Source organism: Hippocampus zosterae, chromosome 9 (genome assembly GCF_025434085.1).
Source record: "Hippocampus zosterae strain Florida chromosome 9, ASM2543408v3, whole genome shotgun sequence".
Taxonomy (NCBI): domain Eukaryota; kingdom Metazoa; phylum Chordata; class Actinopteri; order Syngnathiformes; family Syngnathidae; genus Hippocampus; species Hippocampus zosterae.
The window spans coordinates 17,250,418-17,273,924 of record NC_067459.1 but is presented as its reverse complement, the minus strand read 5'-3'; the positions used below and the strand labels follow the sequence as shown (position 1 = coordinate 17,273,924).

The following is a 23,507-nucleotide window of genomic DNA, read 5'->3' as shown; positions in this document are numbered from 1 at the left end:
AGATGTTGGAGTTAAAATATATTCAATAATTTGTGACCTCTAAAGGGCGACTTGATGTTTTGTTGTCTTTCAGAGCAAGGACATTGGCATCCAAATGCACGAGGAGCTGGTGAAGGTGACCAATGAACTCTATACTGTAAGTACAGGATTGAGCGCTTATTTTATCGCAGCTTGCATCGCGTCCTTTCATTCCTTTCCTTTCTAGTTTTAATTGTTAGTTGTAATATCTGTTTGACCTTAACATAAATGTGAATGCTCTGAACCTTCATGTTCCAGACTAAAAAAAAGTGTCAATGTGTGTATTCATGGCACTGTTTTGATGATGATAATGTGAAAAATAGGATGAGCAATAAAACGGGGTGGTATTTTCTTGCCTCAAATGTGCTGCTTTAGATTCATGGTTTGTCTGTGTGGATTAATACCCGACGGTGTCATTTTGTCATACAGCGCAACATTTTGTTTTTATCTGCAAACTGCACCTGCATTGGGAGCTTGCGGGCGAAAAAATGGATTACGCGAAGTGCATTTTTTTTTTCCATTGACAATGCACTTTTATTTCAGCCCTCCCTGCTGCGTTGTTGTCTCGCATACTACATCTTCTTTTCTCAGCACTGTCACATAAATCCATTTCAAGGTGTTGGTATTTTCTTTATGAGCCTTTTCTGCAAACCACTTTCTCTTTCGTGTTTTGGGATCTGTCACCAAGAAGGCGTAAACTGAATGCCGTTCTTCTATTCAGCCTAGTGCTGAGCAAATTTATTAGACCATTCAGGCTCACAAAGTGCTCTCATGCAGGCTCGATTAAGTCCGGTGTGCTCTAATTGTTTTTCCATTTTGAACAGGAATGAGAAATTTCTAACTTGAATTTCCCTTCAATATATTAAAATTAAATATAGTTGAATCAAACCTTTGAATGATAGTCAATGGGTCAAATTTTGATTGAAAAGGGGGCGTGCTGTGGATATACTTTGCAGTGTTCAATCGTACCAATATGTTTTCTAAATGCATCAGTTTAAACTGAAACCAAGTAACATTTTTAACTGTGATATGAAGGTAAAAATAGGTTTACCACTTTTTAAAAGACGTTAACACCTGGATGGATGGATGGATGGAGAATACAAAGGTGATACTGTGTGCTTCTTCTCGCTCACTCATTTTATTTTATTCTTATTTCTTAACTCAAGTGCACGCAAAAAATGTTACCACTATTGTAGTGACCGGTAAGTCTCGAGCCATAGAAAAAGCAAAACACAGACTCAGAATTGAGCTTGCTGAACTGTAGCCGCCTGTGACATCATGCAGAATGGCAATCACAACTCTGGAGGCGTAATTCCGAATGCCATGACCTCAGGTGCATTCAACTTCTGTGCTTATGCTGTATTTAATAGGAACGCATTTTTATTGGAGTTGAACTCATTTTTTCCCCAACTGCAACCTTGTTAGTGTTTTTCTTTCCCTTATAAATGGCCAAATCAATAGCCGCTTAGTAACACATGGTGATTTTTCTTCTAATGGTTTTCATTGGCAGCCAAGAAAACTGTGAAATCCCCGCCTCCCAAGCCAGACATGGAAGGTCGTGAGCAAAAAAACATATTTCTAGTCTGCCAAACCTTGAATTGAGGAAAGTGCAAAAAGGCCTGAAAATCCCCCGTTGATATTTTCAGCAACATGACTCAGGAAGATGCAACGATTCTCAGCTTCGGCTCGTGTTAATATCCGGCTATGCAGACTTAATATCCCCAGTGAGATCAATAAAGCTGATCTCATCTTCGTGAAGGACCACCTGCTGTCTGTTGGCTACGCCCTTGTTTCTCTTATTAATAGCAACACTGATTTAGAAACTCTCAGATGGAGAGTTCTGTTTCCTTCATTGCCTCGGTCTGTCATTCATGCTTTTATTGACTTTTTCATTCATCAGCGGCAGGATTTCCTCACATTTTTGAGAATGTGCACTTAGAGATCCAAATCCGCCCCCCCCCCCCCGCCACATAATAATACAGTACATGCAAGAGTTATGTCATAATATGCTGTTTAATGGGCACAACATTAGTTACACTAATGAAACGCATGTCTTCATTAGTGCTGTAGGTGAGCTGGAGTCTACCCCTGGACTAAAGTCGAGGTACTCCTTGGACCGGTCGCCAGTCAATCACAGGTCACATGTTGACAAACACTCCTTCGCTCTAAAATTCACACCTGTGTACAATTTAGAACCCTCACGGTCATAAACATGGGAAAGGCAACTGCTCTGTTATCATTCGTGTTAGCTAATGTTAGCTTAATGTTGGGCTATTTTTCTTGATTTAAAAACACATAGCTCAAAAAACTGTGTAGGTTTTGGTGGAGCTGCAACAGAATATTGACGTTTAAGTTACAACAATTTAAACCTGTTTAGCACATTAACCCGCTAAACATAAAATCACACTAGCCAACCTCTGTATTCATTTAACAATATGTTTGCATGGCTTTGTGTCCTTCTGAAAATGAACCTTTTTTTTTTTTGCCCACACATTTTCTCCCCAATATTTACCTTCCAGTTGTTTGTCCCTCTGTTGTTGCTAACCCACTGCCCCACGACCTTCCTTGAGTGTGGTTGTCTTTCATGTAGCGGCACACAATGATGGTCCTAAATAGAGCTTCTTCAAAGGCAACATTGGAAAATATTATCACAGGGGTTTGACTCAAAAGCAGTTCTTGAGATGAAAGTTCTTATAGTGTCACTGTTTATGTTGACTGTTCAACATCCTGGGATGTTTAAAAAAAAGATGGAAAAAAAATCTAATTACTTTCAGGATGTTAAAAGACACCACTCACATCTGGGTGACACTTTACAAGAGTAAGAAAGACGCATATGGTTCCATTTAACAAGAACACAGGGGACTTTTTTTTCAGGCCTTCTGCCATGACAAACCTGAGGTCACCTAGTAAAATTAAAGTGGTAGTAGGCAGGATGAAGAGAGAGAGAGAGAGAATAAAAAAGAAGATTCTGAAAGCACAATGAGGAGGGGGAGGCGAGGATGGCTCGGCTTCCTGTGTTCTGTTGAGAAATTCCATGCGTGGTGACATGCTATATCTTTTGCCTTGAATGATCCACCAGGCCACCGTGAAAGAGCAAAGCAGCATTTGGAAAGAACTGAAGAATGTGGAAGAAAACATCTCTCAGAGGCTTATTTTGTTCTATAAATTAGACTGACTGGGCTATTTTTTTAAAAAGTGCCTTCTCATTCGAGTGGAGAAGAACTCCAGCATTCCATTTTCAAGTCAAGCCAGCCTCACATTGAAAACAAAGTCTCTTTATGGATATAAAAAGAGCACACTAAGTAACAGGTGGCCCATTTTTTGACCTTTCAGCATCCCCCCAAAGCTTGATAATTGAATGTGTCCAATTTGAAAACGATACGAGCATGCCGATGATGGCAGCCGTGGTTTGAACTTTGGCATATCCTCCACAGGTGATGAAGACATATCACATGTACCACACGGAGAGCATCAACGCCGAGAGCAAACTGAAGGACGCAGAGAAACAGGAGGAGAAGCAGTTCAGCAAGTCGGGGGATCTCAACGTGAACCTCCTTCGGCATGAAGACCGCCAGTCCCGACGCAGCTCTGTTAGGAAGATCGAGAAGATGAAAGAGAAGGTGGGTATTTATTGCAGATCTTAATCCTGTCATGGTTCCAGAACACGGTTAATATAGTTAACAAAAGGTTAATTAACTAAAACTACGCTTGGGAAAACATTTACCTTCATGAAATAAAATAAAAAGGACAAAAATGAAAACCAACTGAAACTACACCTTATGTTTGTAGAACCAACAACAACTAACTATAATAATAGTGAAAATGTCTTTCGTTTTTTTTTTTTTTGTCTTCTTCAATCAAAATTATACTTCAGCTGTTGGTCTTCATTTTAAATATATTTGTTGTAATGCTGTACGTCCTTGCCAAAGAATGAAGATCTGGGAGTTCACTTTATTAAAGAATACTTAGTGACCTTTTTTCTCCCACCCTTCACTGGACAAGTACTGCACATATTTTTTGAATATCAAAACTAATAAAAACGAATTTAAAATAAAGCATTTTTGAAAAAACAACAACCCCCAAACTATTAAAGAATAACAAACCTGCCCTAAAAACTAATTAACATGAACAGAATAAAAAAAATACAAAAGTCAAGATGAAATAAAAACAAAGGGAGATAAATTCAAGTCACAAATATCGTAGGACGGTTGATTATTTAAGCGCTTGTGTGGTCGAATTAAAGAAAGGGGTGGGGCTTATATGCAGCGTAGGTGATATGCGCGCCGCTGCTTTTTGAGGCATTTGATTGTTCCTCTGAATGCATGTGTACACAGGAAATCAAAACGGGCAAACCAACAGAGATTACATCATAACGTCCTTGGCAGAGGTAACAAAAAATATATATACGACAGCCACAAACAGCGGCAAACTCGGCTCGTGCACTCAAAAATTCTCTGAGGAGACTGCGGAACTCCAGGCTAATAGGCGAGCCCAGTTCGCATTCGACTGCTGCAGAGCGAGATGACTTTCAACAGTTTTCGCTCAGGAGCTTCCTCTGGAATTTCCTCATGCAAATGAAATTCCCTTCATATCAGGTGCAGGAAATCAAAAGGCTCAGAGGATGACAGTGTTTCTGATTTATATGGGAATGGCGCTGGCTTGGGAATTGAGCACTTTTTATAACGCCGTGCAGCAGTGAACGTTCCTCCCCACTCGTCCCGCTTTTCAAAGCAATTGATGTTGTCTCTGCCTCACACTTTGAGGTGGAAATAGCCTTCTTACGTGGTACTGCTGAAATTCGCATCCCGCAGGCTATAGGCGTCATAGAGCAAAAAAGTGCACATGGTCTGAGAGGAAGCTAAGTCGGGACAAGAAAAAGGATTTTAACAGTTCCATGCAATTACATTTTGCTAGTTAAAAAAAATGGCAGGTGCAGTCACAGGCCATTTGATTAGGTATACCGCCCAATCAACCTATCCTATTTCCACGTGTCCTCATCTGGGTTGCGGGTGACTTGGAGCTTATCTCGGCTGACTTTGCAGAAACAGGCTACACCCCGCGCTGGTCACCAGCCAATTGCAGCCATTCATGCTCGCAATTTAGAGTCTTCAATTAGCCTTATATGCACATATACGAAAATACAATATATATATGATATAATATAGAACCTATGCAAACACAGGGAGAATATGTCAAAGCCATTCGGTACCGCATAAAATTTAATATTGTTGTTGTACCTCCATCACGATCGGATTGTTCTCCATATTTACTCAAATTGTTCCCCCAGTCATGCATCTTGATATTGTTACCGATATTTGTCGAGGCATAAATTGTGCTACAGCTCTCATTAGATGCATTACGCCCGCTGAGCGCACCGGCTGATAAAGTCTCAGCCTTTTTTGTCAGCATCGTGCAGTCACCAGAGTGCTGAGAAACACACTCATGACTAAACACAAGCCTGTCCGCCCCGCTTAACACATTACTAATGTGGATGCATCTTCCCTGGAGTGTTTTCCAAATTTGTCGCTACCATCTCTGCCTCTTGGAGGGTCCCAGGGCTACAGCCGCTTCAGTACACACACACACACACACACACACACACACACACACACATCTGTTTGATTTAACCACTGATGTATTTTTCCTCTTTAGAGGCAAGCCAAGTACTCAGAGAATAAGCTGAAGTGCACCAAAGCTCGCAACGACTATTTGTTGAACCTGGCAGCAACAAACGCGGTGGTGGCCAAATATTACATCCACGATGTCGCCGATATGATCGACGTAAGTATGCAACATGTGGTTGTTTATGTGGTTTGACTGCAGTGTGTCGCGCACTCACAAACTTGAGGGTCACATTGCATTCGTTTCCTTGTCTCCACAATTTGTGTTCAACACCAAGTTTTAAGTCATACACTTGAATAAAGCCTCGTGAAGAATGAAAATGAATGCATTTACTCGACATCATTGGACTATGGATAATCCACTGCACCCTTTCCTAATTTTAGTCCACCAAATGTCAACACGGTCGAGAGTATCGACACGCTATGTTAACCAGCCGCCGTAGACTGATTCCATTGGATTTCCTTTACTCTGTGCGGTTGGAATCAGTGGATGTGACTAATCTTCTCTCTGAATGTTGTAGTCGGAGTGTCATATTGAGGATGCGCATCCATCTATTTTTCTGTACCGCTGTTCTCGTTAGGCTTGCACCCCGGACTGGTCGCCAGTCAACTGCATTGCACATACTTAATGTATCAGTGCTTCTCAACCTTTATACAGTGGATTTCTTTTTAATCAATACACACAGTATATTTGTTTTTGAAGGGGTGGAGGGTTGGTTAAATCTAAATGACATATTCAATTTTTTTTCCTCTCAATGCATTTGAATGGGCGTCAGTTATTTTTGCTATTTATGGGCCATTTACGTCATGTTTTGTATTCAATCATTAACTCATTCACTCCCAAAGACGTTTTTAAACGTCTTTTCAGACTTGGTCCAAAATTGGCTGGTACTGAAAGAGTTAAGTATAATATCACACGTCGTCTGGGAGAAAGATGACTATTTTCTCGACACCAGTGAAAAAATATCTGTCAAGGGGGCTGTTCCAAATTTGAAAGACTCGCCACCCCGTTCATTGCAAACGATTCTTCTCTTATTTCTTTGTGATTTAATGTTCTGACTGGTGTTTCCCTGAGGCCACCATATGGCACTACATCAGGAGCGGTTTGGAGTCAGACACCATGTCATTAAATTCGTCTGCATGCAGTGATGCGTAACAGGAAATGCATTTCATATCACTCCTCTGCTGTTTATGATAGATAAATGTTAACCGGTTGTATAGAAATACTGATTTGTGGCTATTCCAGTCTCTTGGTCTTGTTCTGCTCGGTTGGATCAATTGTCTGGACACTGAACGGCATAACAAATCCTTTCTGAGCTGCGTGGAATTGGGATTGTAAAGACGTCTAGTTTGACTGCCACTTGCAGGGCAGAGAAAGAAAAGGGTTTGACTTCTCAGCACACGTCAAAAGTTAACGTTTGCCCAGCAAGAAGTCCGCTCTGTCACTCTGCATCGGCATCAGTAATGATTCCTTAATAGTGTGTTTACTCTCCATGTTGCTTTGGTGTGTCAGTATGAGCTTGTATAGGGAACACTGCTCAGCGTGATAAAGCTCTGTAGTTATCTCTGGTGTCCTACTGTAGGCTAACTCCAATCAGGATGTGAGCTCTTGTTTTGGAAGATCATCGTTGAACATGATGTTCTGACGTCATTTCTGATATGGTTGATATTGTTTTTTTCCTGAAAATGTGTCTGAAATTTCTTCACAGTGCTGCGACCTGGGATACCACGCTAGCTTGGCGCGGACCTTTCGGACCTACTTGTCAGCAGAGTACAACCTGGAGACGTCTCGCCACGAGGGACTCGATGTCATCGAGAATGCGGTGGACAATTTGGACTCTCGCAGCGACAAGCACAAGCTCATGGATATGCATAACCAAGTGTTCTGCCCTCCAATGCGCTTCGAGTACCTGCCGCACATGGGAGACGAGGTGAGATGATCACCGTGCTCGGCGTATCCCCAATTAGTCGGATTTAGCAGAAAAACATACTTTTTGTGACATTTTGATCTGGTTTGCCGCGAGATTTCTGTAATATGTCTTGACTCAATTACGCCTTACAAAAAAAAAAATGCTCAACTGGTGCAGCGCCGTGCTGTGATGATCTAATTGGAGAGATGGTGGCGCAGTGATTTCAAAATGACAACAGAAACAGATTTGGGCAAAGTTGTTCAGTGAAAACAGCAGAGGAAAGAAAAAAGTGAGTAAATGGGACACGCAATCATTAATGTGACGTCTCAGTAGCCTGAGCTGTGGGACACTCAACATTAGACAAATGACGGTAAATAAAATGATGGAGGGGGATCGGCACCACTTGTTGCAGGTGATTGAAAAATTATTTTTGCATTGTTAAAATATATCACTTGCATTCCATTCCCCCCTAGTTGTTATAAGCCACAAATAAATATTACAGAGCTGACTCCCACTTTATGCGCAAACCGGTGGGAAAATGCACCAGGCTACTTCCTGTTTGCCTACTGCCATCCATCCTGCACTTTCCTGCACCCAACCCCGCAGTGAGTGCAGCAAAAACCCGGGTTGCGTGTAAGCGCCTTAAATCGAAAGTAATTTGGGGGATCGTGATGCTTAAAATAGGAAACCGATGTCATGAAGGCATATGGTTGTAAATGAATGAGAATGGATACTGTAGGTTGGTGACTAGGCTTACTAATGCGTCTTCTTCCTCTTCTTAGGTGTGCCAGGTGAGCGCCCAGCAACCCGTCCAGACTGAGCTCTTGATGCGCTACCACCAACTACAGTCCCGCTTGGCTACACTGAAGATTGAGAATGAAGAGGTGAGGATTTACGGGGGCTTTGTGTGCGTCCGCCAGCTCCCCACTGATGGAGAAAGGTCTGGCGGCTGTTCCCTGGAGCAACGGCGCATGGCCACATCACCATCTGTCCTCATTGCAATTACTCTACGCTGACCCCCTCCATCACCCCCCTCCCCCCCCCCCCCCGGCCCCCCACCATTGTGGCGGCTGAGAATTTATTCAGTGCCTTGTCACTGTGCCAGTGTCGTTTTCTGTATGAAAGTATGTCATGTTGATGAAGAGAGGGCGTTCTCATCAAAGAGCGGCAGACACAAAGGTGCAAATGGAGGTGATAATAAGTTGTGTTCCTGTGCCAATTGCTGCTGCCTCTCCTCCCCCGCCGTGTCTTCCGTTATCTGCAATAATGGATGGGCCGTGCCATTACTCGAAATGAGCTTTATCAATCTATGCCCCGTTCAAAAATACGGATGCATTTGCACTCATCCGTTTTAGCCGTTCCCTCCTTTATTCAGACGTGACTTGCTTTTCATTTCCCTGCAAATTATATTTTATCTCAACTTAGAATAAAAGGTCACTTATTATTCCGTCAGTGCTTTTTTTTTTCTCCTCCTCAAATGCTAAATAGACGTTGCTTGAATTGACATCTGCTTTCCTGTTCAACGCTCCCTTTTCGGTGCAGGTGAGGAAAACCTTGGACGCTACCATGCAAACTCTGCAAGACATGCTGACGGTGGAGGATTTTGACGTGTCCGACGCATTCCAACATAGCCGCTCCACTGAATCCATCAAGTCCCTGGCCTCCGAGTCCTACATGAGCAAGATGAATGTAGCAAAAAGGAGAGCCAACCAACAGGAGACTGAAATGTTCTACCTCTCGGTGAATTCGTCTAATTCCTGTATTAACAGCAGATTTCAATTAGACACCAAAGAGAATCTAAATGATCCTGGTTGCTTATTGAATAATTTCCGTGGGTTGGATTAGAGACGCCGCTCACTCGTTGTCATCTTAATGTTTCTCTTTAGAAATTCAAGGAGTACCTGAATGGCAGCAACCTCATCATTAAGCTGCAGGCCAAGCATGACTTACTCAAGCAGACCCTTGGCGAAGGTAAGATCCTCACCTTGCATCGCCCTCTTGTAAACGTGACCCTCACTAGTCCCGTAATCGCTGCCTTCGGGGTTAGAGCAGATGCAGGTCTTATCTAATAATGGACTGCAGGGAATTCGATTTGAAAAAGAGAATGAAAGCAGCAGGAAAGAACACGGGACTGATGTGTTTAGCCATATTGAAGTCACTTTATTTGATTAAAAACTGTTGTGGCCTACTCTTCCATTCTATTTATGTTTATTTTGGTTTGGGTTTTGATTCCTTTTTTGCCATATGGAGGGAGACAGTTGACCAGTCAATGGACTATATTGTAGCTAGCAGTCACCTTAGGTGCTATACCAGAGTGGTTGTTACCCCAAGGATGAGTGCCCAAAAGCAGTACATTGTGGATTGATTGTTTTAGTACTGAAATAGGTACTGAAAGTCCATTTTTCTTGCCGGTTAAGCCCACAAAGGGGTTTTAAAGAGAGAGAAAGAGATTGGTTCTTTTTGCACCTCCTCCTCCCATGTGTGCCCTGCTCACCTCAGCCGTGAACATTTTACGCCTAATCAATCAGAAGGTCCATCTTCATCTCTGCAGCTGCTCCTGCATCAAGATCTTTCCTAATAGACCGACACATGAGACAGCTGGGGATACATTTACTTATTCTGTCCTTCTGGCGTTTGAACTATGCTGCAAACAACCATCCCTCAGATTATACAGCAGTTCTCATCCATCTTTGGGCAGATTTGCATTTGTTTACCTCTGTGGCGGAACAGCAGACAGCACACGAAGGCGGCATATGGCGTCTCCAGGTACCGCCCGTGTTTAATTATTCAAGTGCTCAATTAGGACTGTGCTGTGCTCATTAGTTTGCCGCTTCTTGTCCAAATTATCGCATCTGTGGGGCAGTGTGCATGCATGTCACGGGCCACGAGACGAAACTGCGTGCCGCAGGGTGCCGAATAATAACATCATGTCATGCACTCATACTAGCTGGTACCTAAAAAGTCCGCATTCTTTTTTTGTACGGTTTGCACTCTCACTGTAGCCTTTTTTTTTTGGTCACTTTAATGAGGTCCTATACAAAATTTGGCTTTGCAAAATAATAGCATTCAGTTGTGATTCATGCCGTCAGAGAGGTGCTAAATGACATGCATTGTGCATGCGTAGAGTGGGGCATTGAGTTACAAGTGACTGGACGTTTGACTTTTTGGAGTTGCGAGTAAAAATTTAAGATCGGAGCACCATATGGTGCCAGTGAACTCGATTCGCTTCACGACAAGCGGTCATTTGTCAGAATGTGAACAATTGTTCAAAAAAGAGGCTTTGAGCTCTTTCATGCCACTTCCTGGTGAAATTTACTGTCAAACAAAACATCAAACAAAGAGAATATAAAGTAGATCCGATCTGGTTAAATAAGCTAAGCAAGCTAACTTGCTGTGCCCAATGTCAATGTCAAAACTGAATGAAAAGAAGCAGAAATAAGAATAAATATGATAGGTTCTGACCCTTTTAACATAAATTATTTCCCTTGCGCATTTACGGCCCCATTCAGAAATACTGTCCCTCCATTATGATTTTTATACAGGGTTTTACACACTTTTAGTTCAAAAAAGTTTCTTTTATGTTCACCATTACACCGAACTACATGTGTACTGTATACGCGTATGATGACATGTTGTAGGTCATTTTTAAAACCCTGAAAGAGGACCGCCTCCCTCACTGTCCTTGCATCATGAGAGTAATGGCTTGTAGTGTTTTGATACTATGAGGTATTTTTTTCATGTTTGTAAACGTCAGTGGACATCGTGAATATTCAAGCTCCGTGGATTGAATCGGTATCCGGGCGATAATCAAAAATATTCCATCAGATTGTGTAGGTGAACTGAGGGCGTATGCATCATTTTAAGGACTCATCTGAGGTTTGAAGTGTCTCAATCTGCGGTTGGTCAACCAGGGATAGACGCAATAATATTCAGTCTGGTGTCTGGGAAACTCTCTGTTTGGCCCCATATGTCACAATGATGCATCGAGAAGTGGCTTAGCTCTTGCTGTGATTATCCATTGTGGCTCGTAAAGAGAAAATGTTGAAGTGCTTTGGCGCCATTGTTGCTTTTGTTGCGCGCGGACTCCCTTCCATCTGACATATGCTCGGTTCAAGAGAGCCCACCAGGTTGGAGGTGCAAATCAATTGTGGTCTTTTGTGTCTTTTTTTTTCCCTTTCTTTTTTTTTGTGCGTGGTGTTTTAATAAGGGCCTGAATACAACATTTATAGGTTTGTTAAAGCAGAGTCTTATTGTGATCTTGTAAGTGATGTGTTTTTGGGAGAGAGACACACGTGGCATCAAATATAAGGTTTTGTCTGATCTTCGTGCGACAACAAAAGGCTCAGTGAAGCAGCACAGTCATTGTTCATGTCAGTGCTGGCGGACCCCCCCCCCCTCCCACGCCCCCTCCTCTTGCCATATCCTCCAGGTCCCCTGAGGCGTTATCGTCTATTGCTCAATAGCATTGTCCAACCGATGGCGCTTTTGGTGCTTCATTTGTCCTTCCCAGGCCGGTCTGTTTAATCTATTCACTTCCAGCACTAATATAAAACATTTCCCTTTCTGTGTGTCTTTTCCTCAGGGGAAAGAGCTGAATGTGGAACCACGAGGTAAGTTCAGATTAGTTTTCAAAACATCTGTTTATTTCATCTATCCCAGAGATTTAGAGTATTCAGTGCTGCTGCCAGAGTGAAAAGAAAAACAAATTGTATTTTGATTTTTTTTTTATAGCCTTATAAGGTTTTCTATAATCAAGTGACACATTATTAGGTACACTTGCACCTAAGCCGAATAAAAAAGTTCTGCTTAACAGTACATTTATTATTGTGATTTGCTGTAGTGTACAGCTACACCGCATCATCCTGTGAGGTGTTTTTAATATTTTTCTCCTCATGTGATTCAATATGGTTCAATTTTCTACCGGAATATTAGAAAAAAAGCGCTGCATGATGTGTTGCACACCCACATCTGAAACATTAAACATCTCCATAACGTTCATCTTGTCTCCTATTTAGAATCGTTTTTAGAATTTGTTTCTTCGGGCAAATGATGTTGTTTTCTTTTGATACAGAGAGAGAAACTGTTTGACCTTGCTGACACTTTTGGCTGTCACTCCAGCCTTCGTCAGAGCTGTCATCACTTTCTGATGTGACCGGTCTAAAAAAACAGCTAAGGCTCAGGAAACCTTCAAAATAAAGTTCTTCCACCAACCTCAGTGCAAAGCGCTGATGAGCGAACTATTATATATAATTTAACATTATTCCATTAGTCACCCTGCATAATTTTTGACATGTTATATTGTGCAGTTGTACCAAATATGAATTTTATATGATATCTCATTCAGAATATTTTAAACAAGGTTGTGTCAAAATAAATGAGCCCCCCCCCCCCCCCCACACACACAGCAAAAGCTATATTTTGGTCACATTTTTTAAATATAATAAAACAATAAGGAATGCCTTTTTTAGTGTTCGTGATTTTTAGTGGAATTCCTTAAATATTATTGGTTTGATCAGTAATCTCTGTTTTTGCAAAATCACCAATTCTGAATAGTCGATTCTTGCCTCATTTAAACTGTACACACACACACAGAATCAGAATCAGAATCAGAATCAGAATCAGAATCAGTGGTCACGAAGTCCACACACAAACAGTTGAAAATGAATGAGTATTTAAGTACCCGATAAATGGTTTTTGTTGTCTTCTCAAACGTGAACACCACTGGAACTGCATTTTTCATCCCAGAATTGAAATATTCCGGATTATTTTGAGCTTTCTAAATATGGCGGTGATATTCCTTTTGTCCTTCGTTTCCTAGGCCCCCCACCCTTCCCCCTAAACCTCAGAAAATGCGGAAGCCTAGACCGCGCTCCGTCTATAACCATAAGCTGTTTAACGGCAATTTGGAGACCTTCGTCAAGGTACCCCCATGTGGTTTGTAGCGTATGCCTGAGCAGTCCCTGTGGTTCCTAAACGGGGGAGGTGGCTCCAGCCTCTCATCTTCCTGCTCTTCCTCATTTTGGCCTTTTGTTCCCCACCCTTGCCGCGGCCCTTCGTCATGACGTAACCTTTGCTTAACCTCCAATCCTCTTCCTCCCTTCTGGGGCGCTGCCGGTGCAGGCGGAACGGCAGTCGGTTGTCTCTTTATTCACACATAATTTACTGTCTCTGACTCACAAATCCAGCCACTTATTTGGGTGAAAGGGAGACATCTTGCTTTGTCCCTCACTGCACGTGTGGCTTCCCCCCTGTTGTTTCACTCCTTGTGCTTCGCCTCTTTTAACCTCGCGAGGAGTTCGTTCCTCATGTCGCTTGTCTAACTATTTGCTTCTTTGCCCCCTCCTTTCTCTGCTATACCCTACTGTGCTACGCTGCCTTTTTCCTAGAGGGAGACGGAATGCCCGTGCTCGCATCCAGGTACCTCTCTGAGAATACGCACTCGCTGGCCACCTCATTAGATGCACCTCCATTGGGCTGCAAAATTTTAGCCAAACAGAGCAAAGATCATGTTCATATTTGTCAATGATGTGTTAATTATGTGTTGGTTGGAAATGTCCTTCATAATGTAGACAGATGTTTGACTAAAGTTAAAATAAAATGAGATTTTGCTGTTAGTTACATACAATAACGATTTTGATAACTCAAAACATAGCTTCACCAACATTATCAACTGACTAACAAAAAAATGCTAATTTTAACTAACGATAACCGCAAAAAATGGACCTGACTTGCATATGTTGGAGGATTTTTTTTCAATTGGGCCGAGATTTTTAAATGCCAGAAAGTTGTATTTTTTTTTAGGCTGTACGAAGACAACATATTTGGTACATATAATTCTAACATCAGACAACTGGGGAATATTTTGCTTTGTTGTTCATCCTTCCTAGTTACCGTAATGTCCCTCCAACTTTGTCTCCACTGCTGCCTGTGTATATTCCAACTTTCTTTATACCTTCTTTGCATTGTTTCATCAAGTGCAGAAATCTGAAAACAATAAGTACAGCAAGTATTTGGACTTTGTTACTTTTCCACCACTAAAGACAGACAATCAATATATGTGCACATGTACGGATAACAGATCAATACATACTATAGGAAGTGATTTCAGTACTGCAACATTGTAGGAATTTCTAATGCTGTGGCCAATGAGAATATTAAATCTAATTTCCTAATTGGAATTCCCAACCTGCTGCTGCTTCAGATGGCTTAGATGGAGATGTCCATATTAAAAATCGAGTACAATCTATTTTCCTCTTATTTCAGGATTCAGGCCAACCAATTCCACTTGTGGTGGAGAGCTGTGTCAGATACATCAACCTCTACGGTAAGGCTCACATTAGGCTGTCTCCCAAGGCGGAAAAAAAAACAACTGTCATGAAATACAAACCTCAGCCTCTGAAGTGTGTTTGTGAACGATTGCATGAAGCTTTGCAAATAGCTGCGGGCGCACAAACTTGACCTGCTCCTCGGGGATTTGACAAGCTTGCAACAAGAGGGACCCCCCCCCCCCCCCCAACGCACACACACAAACACACACACACAACACTGTTTTGATAGCCCCCGACCCATGCCCCACAGCGTGAGCTCTGTTGTCAAGCAACCTTCCTCACTCGCTACGTCCCCTGCCTTCTTATAGCTCCACCCCGTCTACATTCACATCTGTCTTCAGCTCATTGCTAGAGCCTGCAGGCCTATACCGAGAATCTGGACCTAATGAAACTCCAGAAAACTGATTAGTAACCCTCTAACTGGAAGCACATGTTGGCGCCTCACAGTGGGGCCCCCTCCTGGAGAAAAAAAACAAACCCAGAACAAAACATCTTCCTTTATGACTAGATTACATTGCCCACTTCATGTTGTCTATCTGCAATGTATTCCTTTCAGGCCTGCAGCAGCAAGGCATCTTCCGAGTGCCTGGATCGCAGGTGGAAGTGAACGATATTAAAAATTCATTTGAAAGAGGTGAGTCGCTTCTTGTCATCCTGTCACCTTTGATTCGCTTCAAAGCTAAATGGTTCTATATCCCACTGAATGTCACCGCTGAATGCTTATTTGTGATTATTCACCAGGAGAAGATCCCTTAATAGACGACCACGACGAACATGATATCAATTCAGTGGCAGGAGTGTTAAAGCTGTACTTCCGAGGCCTGGAGAACTCCCTCTTCCCAAAGGAGCGTTTCCTAGACTTCATCTCAACCATCAGTGAGTCACCAAGCATTCAAAGCCGTAACGTTGTGTACGTGTGTGCATGTCTGGATCTCTGTGATTTTGTATATGTGTGCAAACAAAACAGTCAAAACGGAAAAACATAGTTTTTTTTTAGATTCACAGTTGATGCGAATACGAGAGTAGTCCACACACATGGAAGCAATCTGAACTCCAGTGCCCCCGGTGTAATACTTAGCAGAGAGCCAGTAGAAATAAAGAGGAGTGATAAATGGGCATGATGGGCTGTAAGGCAGTATGGTGCATCTCTTAAAATGCAGGATAACTTAACTGCCTAACTGAAATGGAGTGTCGCTCAGTATAAACAGTAATGCCAGATGGTGTTTACCGTTATGTGAGTGCAAATGTATCGTTTGTATTAGTATTAAAAGTAATCAAATGTTGGATAGAAAAACACTAGCATGGAGCTAAAAGAGGTAATCAGCTCATTAGTCATTATCATAAAGTGCACGAAAAATCATGTCATCTGTGGTTTTGGAACTGTAGGGTGACGGTTCAATTGGCAAACACAATATGGAGAAAAAAAATCAAATACAGTGCTCTGGCATATTTGCATCAGTTACTCTGGATGTTTTCTATCCGTAGCAGGGCTCTGTCTCTAGCCCACTATAGTTGTTGGATGGATGCTACAGTGCTTTCTAACTCCTGCCAAGGTGCCCTTGATCTGATTCTTTATGTGGTGTGCGACATAAAAAAGAATAGCTACAGTAGATTGTAAGTTGAATTTCCACTGAAAAGATTAAAATGTACCGGTAATTTTCAAAAATTGAAGCAGCACTGCTCTGACAGTGTCCGTTAAAATTGAGCATGACTAACTGAATGTAACGTAATCCTGTACTAAATGTCCTTTGCACGGATAATACAAATCTCACCATTCCACCATTGTTTATTTCCATCCGTATTTCAGAGTTGGAGTCGGGAGCAGAGAGAGCGCATCACATCCAGCAGATTGTTGTGACGCTGCCTCGGACCGTCATCGTTGTCATGAGATACCTTTTTGCTTTTCTCAATCAGTGAGTTTCTTCTTCTTATTTTACAGTTTTTAAACGTTCAGTTGTACCTAACCAGTACCAAACGACAGCAATTAAAACAACCTGAGTATTGGGAATAAAATTGTCTCCAATTTGCCTGACATATGTTTTGTAAATTTGTTTTCAGTTTTGTTTGTATACTAAGAATGCCTTTCTGCTTCAGTCTCTCCCAGTATAGCGATGAGAACATGATGGATCCATACAACTTGGCCATCTGCTTTGGTCCCACGCTGATGCCAATTCCCGACAGTCAGGACCCGGTGTCATGTCAGGCGCACGTGAACGAGGTCATCAAGACTATCATTATACACAATGAAGTCATCTTTCCCAGTCTACGTGAACTAGACGGCCCAGTCTATGAAAAGTGCATGACCGGCGGTGAGGAATACTGGTGAGTGAACTATTTTTAACACTGAATTTTAATCTCTCCCCAAATATATACACATTTACTTTTAGAAATACCAAATCAGTTTAGCATTGAATTTCTTTGTGTTCCACTGCAGTGACAGTCCTCACAGTGAGCCAGGAACTCTTGATGAAGCTGACAATGGAACTGAACCTCACACAAGTGATGAAGGTCAGCAACATCAGACTACGTCATCTTCGTTATCATTTAAACTACTTGAGAACAGTCACTTGCCCCACATTTGCCCATTTGTTTGAATGTACTAATTTACTGTAAGTAAGTGATGGAGGTGTTTTGCTTAATTTGCTGACCTAGAAAATTTCCTGTACTTAACTGAAGGTTCTGACTGGGTTTTGGTCATCTTTGCTGAGATGGTGATGACATTACTTAAGCATTACTGACCTCTACTGGTTGCCGTAGCAAATTGCATTGATCTGTGAACATTGACGCAAAGACAAAAAACGAAATTCAGCTCGATTGGCGTCTTCATAACACTTGTTGGACGATATTTTGTTTTATTTTTCTTGTATTTTTTTTTATAAATTATTTTCAGAGGTTGAACAAATCGAGGCCATCGCTAAATTTGATTACGTGGGCCGCAGCCCAAGAGAGCTGTCATTCAAGAAGGGAGCATCTCTGCTTCTCTATCACCGGGCATCCGAAGACTGGTGGGAGGGCCGACACAACGGCCTGGATGGCCTGATCCCTCATCAATACATTGTAGTGCAAGACGTGTAAGTAACTTTTTTGATTCAGCCATTGCTCTACCTAGTGTTTTTTTTTTTTAATATAACTCAGCCCATCCTGACAACCGTGCTGCTATTCTCACAGGGATGATGCCTTCTCAGACAGCCTCAGTCAAAAAGCAGATAGTGAAGCCAGCAGTGGGCCACAACTGGATGAAAAAAGCTCCACCAACAATGACGGTCCCTCACCATGTGAGCAATCACCCGATTACGGCTTTGGAGGCGTCATGGGCAGGTCAGTAAAATTAACCAAAAATCAAAGTAAAATGAACTCTTCTTAAGCAGTCGTGGTTTTCCATGCGATATATGTGCGGTCCAGGGTCCGATTGCGTTCCGACGGAGCGGCGATTCCTCGCCATCGCAGCGGTACAGACACTCAGAGTCCAACCCGAGTTCCTGACACGCCCCCGCGGGCCGCTGCCTGTCCCGGCAGTCCCCACAAGATGTCCGTCAACAAGGCGCGGATGGAAAGCCCAGAAAAAAGGCGACTGGGGACCTTCGGTAGTGCAGGAAGTATAAACTATCCAGAAAGGAAGGCCTATCCTGATGGCCATCCACTGAGGCCGATGTCAGGGGCCACTCGCCATAGTAGCCTTGGGGACAACAAGTCACTTGAAGCTGAGGCTCTGGCTGAGGTGAGACTGACATGTCAATTAGCGCCTGTGCTATTTCCTGTCAGGTTATGTTCTGCGCAATCACGTGACAATTTGGTAATATGAGACCTCAAGCGCTAGTTTTATTGGCGTGACACTTTGAATCTTCACCGAGGCTGCCAATAATTCTGAACTGTTGTGATTCCTGCACTCTTCATCTGATTTTGGATTTAAATATCCTCAAATAAATGTGAAAGTGTGCAGGTTTAGAGCCAAAAAGACCATCATGACCATGACCCAATATGTATGGTATTTTGAGCATAAAAAAGTACATAAAATGAAAATGTTCCAAATCGACAAATTGGTCCATTTTGTACTGAGACCATTACAGTGCATAGCGTTATACTCTACGTCTGTTCTTGCCCTCAACCAGGACATCGAGAAGACCATGAACACGGCGCTCCATGAGCTTCACGAGCTGGAGCGACAGAACTCTGCCAAGCAGGCTCCCGATGTGGTCCTGGACACCCTGGAGCCAATGAAGAACCCAGTGAGCTCCGAGCCCGGCAGCCCTTTGCACACCATCATGATCCGTGACCCAGATGCGGCCATGCGCCGGAGCAACAGTTCCACCTCGGAGATGATGACCACCTTTAAGCCGGCGCTCTCGGCGCGGCTCGCCGCTGGCGCTCAACTGCGCCCGCCGCCCATGAGGCCGGTACGCCCCGTTCCCACCCAGCACCGCTCAAGCAGCTCCAGTTCTTCTGGGGTGGGCAGCCCAGCTGTAACACCCACTGATAAAATGTTTCCCAGTAACAACACGGCAGCCGGGCCCGGCATCAACGTGTCCACCGATGGTGCTGACAAATCTGGTACCATGTAGCGAAGGTTCAATAATAGGTCTGGAAATGAGACTGCAACTCCTGATTATTATTATTTTTTTTTTCGTTACTGATTTAATCTGTGGATCAGAAAGTAGAGCTGAGGGGTGGGCAAAATTCCCTGCAGCTCAGGGAGATCACAGTCTAAAAGGCAAAATCACCTCATTAAAGAGTAGATGATGAATGAACACTCCGGATCCAAAAGGAACAGAGGTAATGTTGGGTTATTTATAGACGGTGCATTGGATTGAAGATTTCAATCAGCAGGTTGAGTTAAGTCGAGTCTGGTTGATAGTTACCACTACTGATGTGGTACAAAATAATAAAACATAATTTTCTTCTATCAGGGTTCGCCACAGTCACTCTCATGCCATATTTGGTAGTTTTCACTCCTGGTGCCTCTCCGGCACATGTAGCTTACCCATTTTCCGTTGTTAAATGCTACTTTCAGTTGATCTACTTCAACTTCAGTCTATAAATCTGTCCAAAATGGCGACCAGCTTCAGCTCTTCAGCCCTCTCAAAACCAATCCTCAATCTAGTGTCCTGGGTCCAAATAATGGACCCAACCTTGGGTAAAAGTACCCCAATTTGCTCAAAATTCACACTCACCAGTGAGTGGGTTGGAAAAACAAGGCGGAATTTATAGTGTGATACTGTAAACAATGCAATACAATACAATACAATACAATACATGCTGATTTATATAGCGCTTTCACAACAGCGGCAGCTGTAACAAAGCGCTTTACAAAACAGTTAACATAAAGTAAAATAATAAACACAACACATAACATAAAACACGGACAGTCGTGCAGTCCGAACCACTTTTCCATCCCACGCTTTGTTGTTTGAAGCAGTTTGAGATGAAAGAGGAGAGAATCAAAGTGTCCTTTAACCAGTGGATCAGAGATGTCATGCTCAAAAAGTGCACACGTTGGCTACAAGCTAAGTTTCAAAGTCAACAAGAAGCTGTAGGATCCATTGACGAAAAAAGAGATTGGTTCACTTCTCCTGTCCCATGGAAATCCATATCACCGGAACAGAATTCCCGTTTCCACCATGAACTTCAGCTCGACAGATGCCATGTCTGCGCTTCATGCGGTAATGTTTATTGGGGACACATGGGGGGTATCATAACGGAGGACAAAATCGACACTTTGAGGTCCAGTGTTCATTGTTGTGTTTGAGAAGATAAAACAGCTTTTTTTTTTTTTTTTGCTGGATGCCCTTCAAGAAAAACAGTTGCAGATGAATTTCCCGTAAAACGGCTTGTTGCCGCTGACGTCGTTTGGCTTTCCAAACGCTCCGGCAAATGTGCGGTAAAGCGATGCATTTATCTCTGTTTTCTGCCTGACTTCATTCATATCTGTCGGAAGCTCCTGTCGTGAAGGGTTGTCATGGTGACACGGGTGGGGGCGGGAGAAGGCTGCACAGGTGGAATAGCGTCAACCTAACCACAGTACATGTGTGCAGACATTATGCATATGTATCACTTTTTACCTCAAGCTCAATTTACTAAATCTGCGTCCGTGGAGTCCGTTGATGGACTTCCCAGTGCTGCTTGAATGCATCATTTGGACTAATGAGGACATCAAGGCACACTGGGGGGTAGAGGGGGGAAAATGCGACAATGTGCTTGTTAACCGGTGGAAGCATCGTGCTGTGCTGTAACAGCACACGTCAAAACTGTCACAGTGTCTGTCATGTGCGCCCTGCATATGACGGACACAAGTAATGAATCTACTAATTGCTTTAGTAAATACAGTTGGTTTTTTTTTTTCTTTGTAAATGTTTTGAATTTGTCTCGACCTAATACTGAAAAGGGAGATGATGGACATGAAGGGTACTTGAAAATATCTCAACCAAACAACTCGGTACAAAACAAACATATTCTCTTGCTTTGTGAAATCATCTACCCCGCTGTCGTGTGTGCTGTGAATCCAGTTGCTCAGTGTACGATACTAAGTTGAATCGATTCACACTTATATTCTTGATCAAAAAAATATCGGGAAAAAAACTTGAATCATTTCAGAGTAGCACGGTGTCATCAACATCTGCTTAAATTAGGAGATTGGGGTTCGAACGTGGGCTCTGGCCTTCCTGTGTGGAGTTGGATTCTTCTCCCCCGTGCTTGCGTAGGGATTTCTCCATCTGCTCCGGCTTCCGTCGTCATCATATAAACATGAAAGTTAGGTTCATTGAAAACTAAGTTGTCCAGAGGTGTGAATGGCTGACGACCAGTTCAGGGTGTAATCTGCTTGTTGCCCAAATTCAGCTGGCATAGGCTCCCGCTCACACGTACGAGTGAGGAAGGGTCGCACAAAAAAATGGATGGATGAACTGTCTCATGTTCTACAAAGCATTTTAAGTTGAAAATGATCCATATACAAAAGATTGCTAAAATGGAGGCCGGGCGTCACACTGTCAGTTAAGTTCAGTTCATTAACAATGTCAAGTTTTGAGTGCAGCAGCATTTGTTAAATCAATTGTTCTGCTCTAATTTTGTTAAGAGTGTAACGACTTTGATCGATAACAACTCTGGAGTCGGCATCTGCTTTCTGTTGTAATGTAATGTAATTGTTGAAATGCTTTTATGATTGGCTGCATTAGGGCAAACTTTTCACTCAAAACATTTCAATTAGACTTTGGCTGATATTGACCAATTAATCCACTTGTAGCAAGTAGCGCACATATAAAAATGTATGATACTCAAGCATGCAAACCAGGCACTTTCTCAGTGTAAAATGTTCTTTTATTTCCTGCCATGTACTGCCAAAAAATAGGCAGCACTGTGTGGTTTGCATGTTCTCCCCGTGCCTGTGTGGGTTTTCTCCGGGTACTCCGGTATCTTCCCACATTCCAAAAACATGCATGACAGGCTGATTGGGTACTCTAAATTGTCCCTAGGTGTGTTTGTGAGCACGGATGGTTGTCTGTCTATGTGTGCCCTGCAATTGGCTGGCAACCAGTTCAAGGTGCCCCCCCCCACTACCCGAGGACAGCTCGAATAGGCTCCAACACGCCCGCGACCCTTGTGAGGATAAAAATGGATGGATGGATAATGTCAAAAATAGACCATCCTCAGCTTTCTGTTATGCTGGCCACCTGCGCTCTCTGCTGGTTGCTGATGGTACTGTCTCGTCACGCAGCACAGCCAGTTCAGCTCAACTTGTAAAAAGATATACTTCAGTTATGTATGCCTTTGTCACACAAGACCTTTGCACCAATTAAATTGTATGTACAAAATATGAGAATGTTCATAAGAGAACGTGAAAAATACGATCATGTTAGACTGTTTTATTTATACAGTAATGTACAAATAGAGCCGGACATCTCGAGTGCCTTTTGTGCACCGCATTGATTTTTTTTTCTTTTTCTTTTTTTACTTTTGTATTACAATTTGTGTAAACGTGTAAACACGTTGTCTATTAGTTGTCATATTTATTATGAATGTTCCTTTTGTATGATTACTCTTTATTGCTGTTTTTGCAATAATTTGTCCAGGGTCATTCTGAACTGCTTTTCTGTGCTGGGTGAGTGATAAAAAGTAAATTTAAAAACCACTATGCACCTAATCTACTGGTTGCCAAATTCAGTAGAGTCTTCTCAGAATATTTATTGCATCTTGTTGTTTTCCCTGTGACGTGTCTGTGCTGTGCCTGAGCCATAAATTCCTCTTTTCTCTCTCTTCTAGTACAAAGCAAAGGCGTTGCAGTATTGCTGGCAAACGCACAAATGAGGGATACTACTTGTAGAGCTTAAAAGGCACTTACTTCCTCTGTGTTTTTCCTCCATGGGATGTAAAAAGTCTCTCCTGAAACGGTTGCTGAGCAGGTGCGATAATAGGATTAAAAACAAGAACCACGAAAAAAAAAAACTAGGAAAAAAAATACATTGCTGTAAGATAGACGACTGTGCCTGTCTTGTTGTGATGATGGAATGTGAGTTGTTGTCAATCTTCTTTTATTGTTCGTCTAGTGGTGTGTGTCTTGGTTAATTAGAAGCCTGTGATATACCTTACCACAAAGTGGATGTTGAAAAGATGTGCATCCGAATAAAATCATTACTGCTCAA

General features: G+C 42.5%; 1 protein-coding gene across 2 annotated transcripts in view; it reads left to right on the top strand.

The window, feature by feature from the left end:
• The window catches only part of srgap3 (SLIT-ROBO Rho GTPase activating protein 3), a 47,539-nt gene extending 24,032 nt beyond the window's left edge, over positions 1-23,507 (top strand). The window contains exons 4-22 of one of the 2 annotated variants that reach the window (XM_052074988.1): positions 74-136; positions 3,453-3,638; positions 5,671-5,799; positions 7,349-7,570; positions 8,332-8,433; positions 9,092-9,289; positions 9,436-9,520; positions 12,132-12,159; positions 13,368-13,470; positions 14,813-14,873; positions 15,434-15,511; positions 15,619-15,753; positions 16,685-16,790; positions 16,972-17,199; positions 17,312-17,385; positions 17,768-17,948; positions 18,046-18,195; positions 18,280-18,595; positions 18,987-23,507. In XM_052074988.1, the coding sequence (XP_051930948.1) occupies positions 74-136; positions 3,453-3,638; positions 5,671-5,799; positions 7,349-7,570; positions 8,332-8,433; positions 9,092-9,289; positions 9,436-9,520; positions 12,132-12,159; positions 13,368-13,470; positions 14,813-14,873; positions 15,434-15,511; positions 15,619-15,753; positions 16,685-16,790; positions 16,972-17,199; positions 17,312-17,385; positions 17,768-17,948; positions 18,046-18,195; positions 18,280-18,595; positions 18,987-19,436 (2,895 nt within the window). In that variant the 3' untranslated portion in view covers positions 19,437-23,507. Of the gene's footprint in view, positions 1-73; positions 137-3,452; positions 3,639-5,670; positions 5,800-7,348; positions 7,571-8,331; positions 8,434-9,091; positions 9,290-9,435; positions 9,521-12,131; positions 12,160-13,367; positions 13,471-13,935; positions 13,967-14,812; positions 14,874-15,433; positions 15,512-15,618; positions 15,754-16,684; positions 16,791-16,971; positions 17,200-17,311; positions 17,386-17,767; positions 17,949-18,045; positions 18,196-18,279; positions 18,596-18,986 lie in introns of both variants that reach the window. The other variant, XM_052074989.1, reaches the window with a different exon arrangement.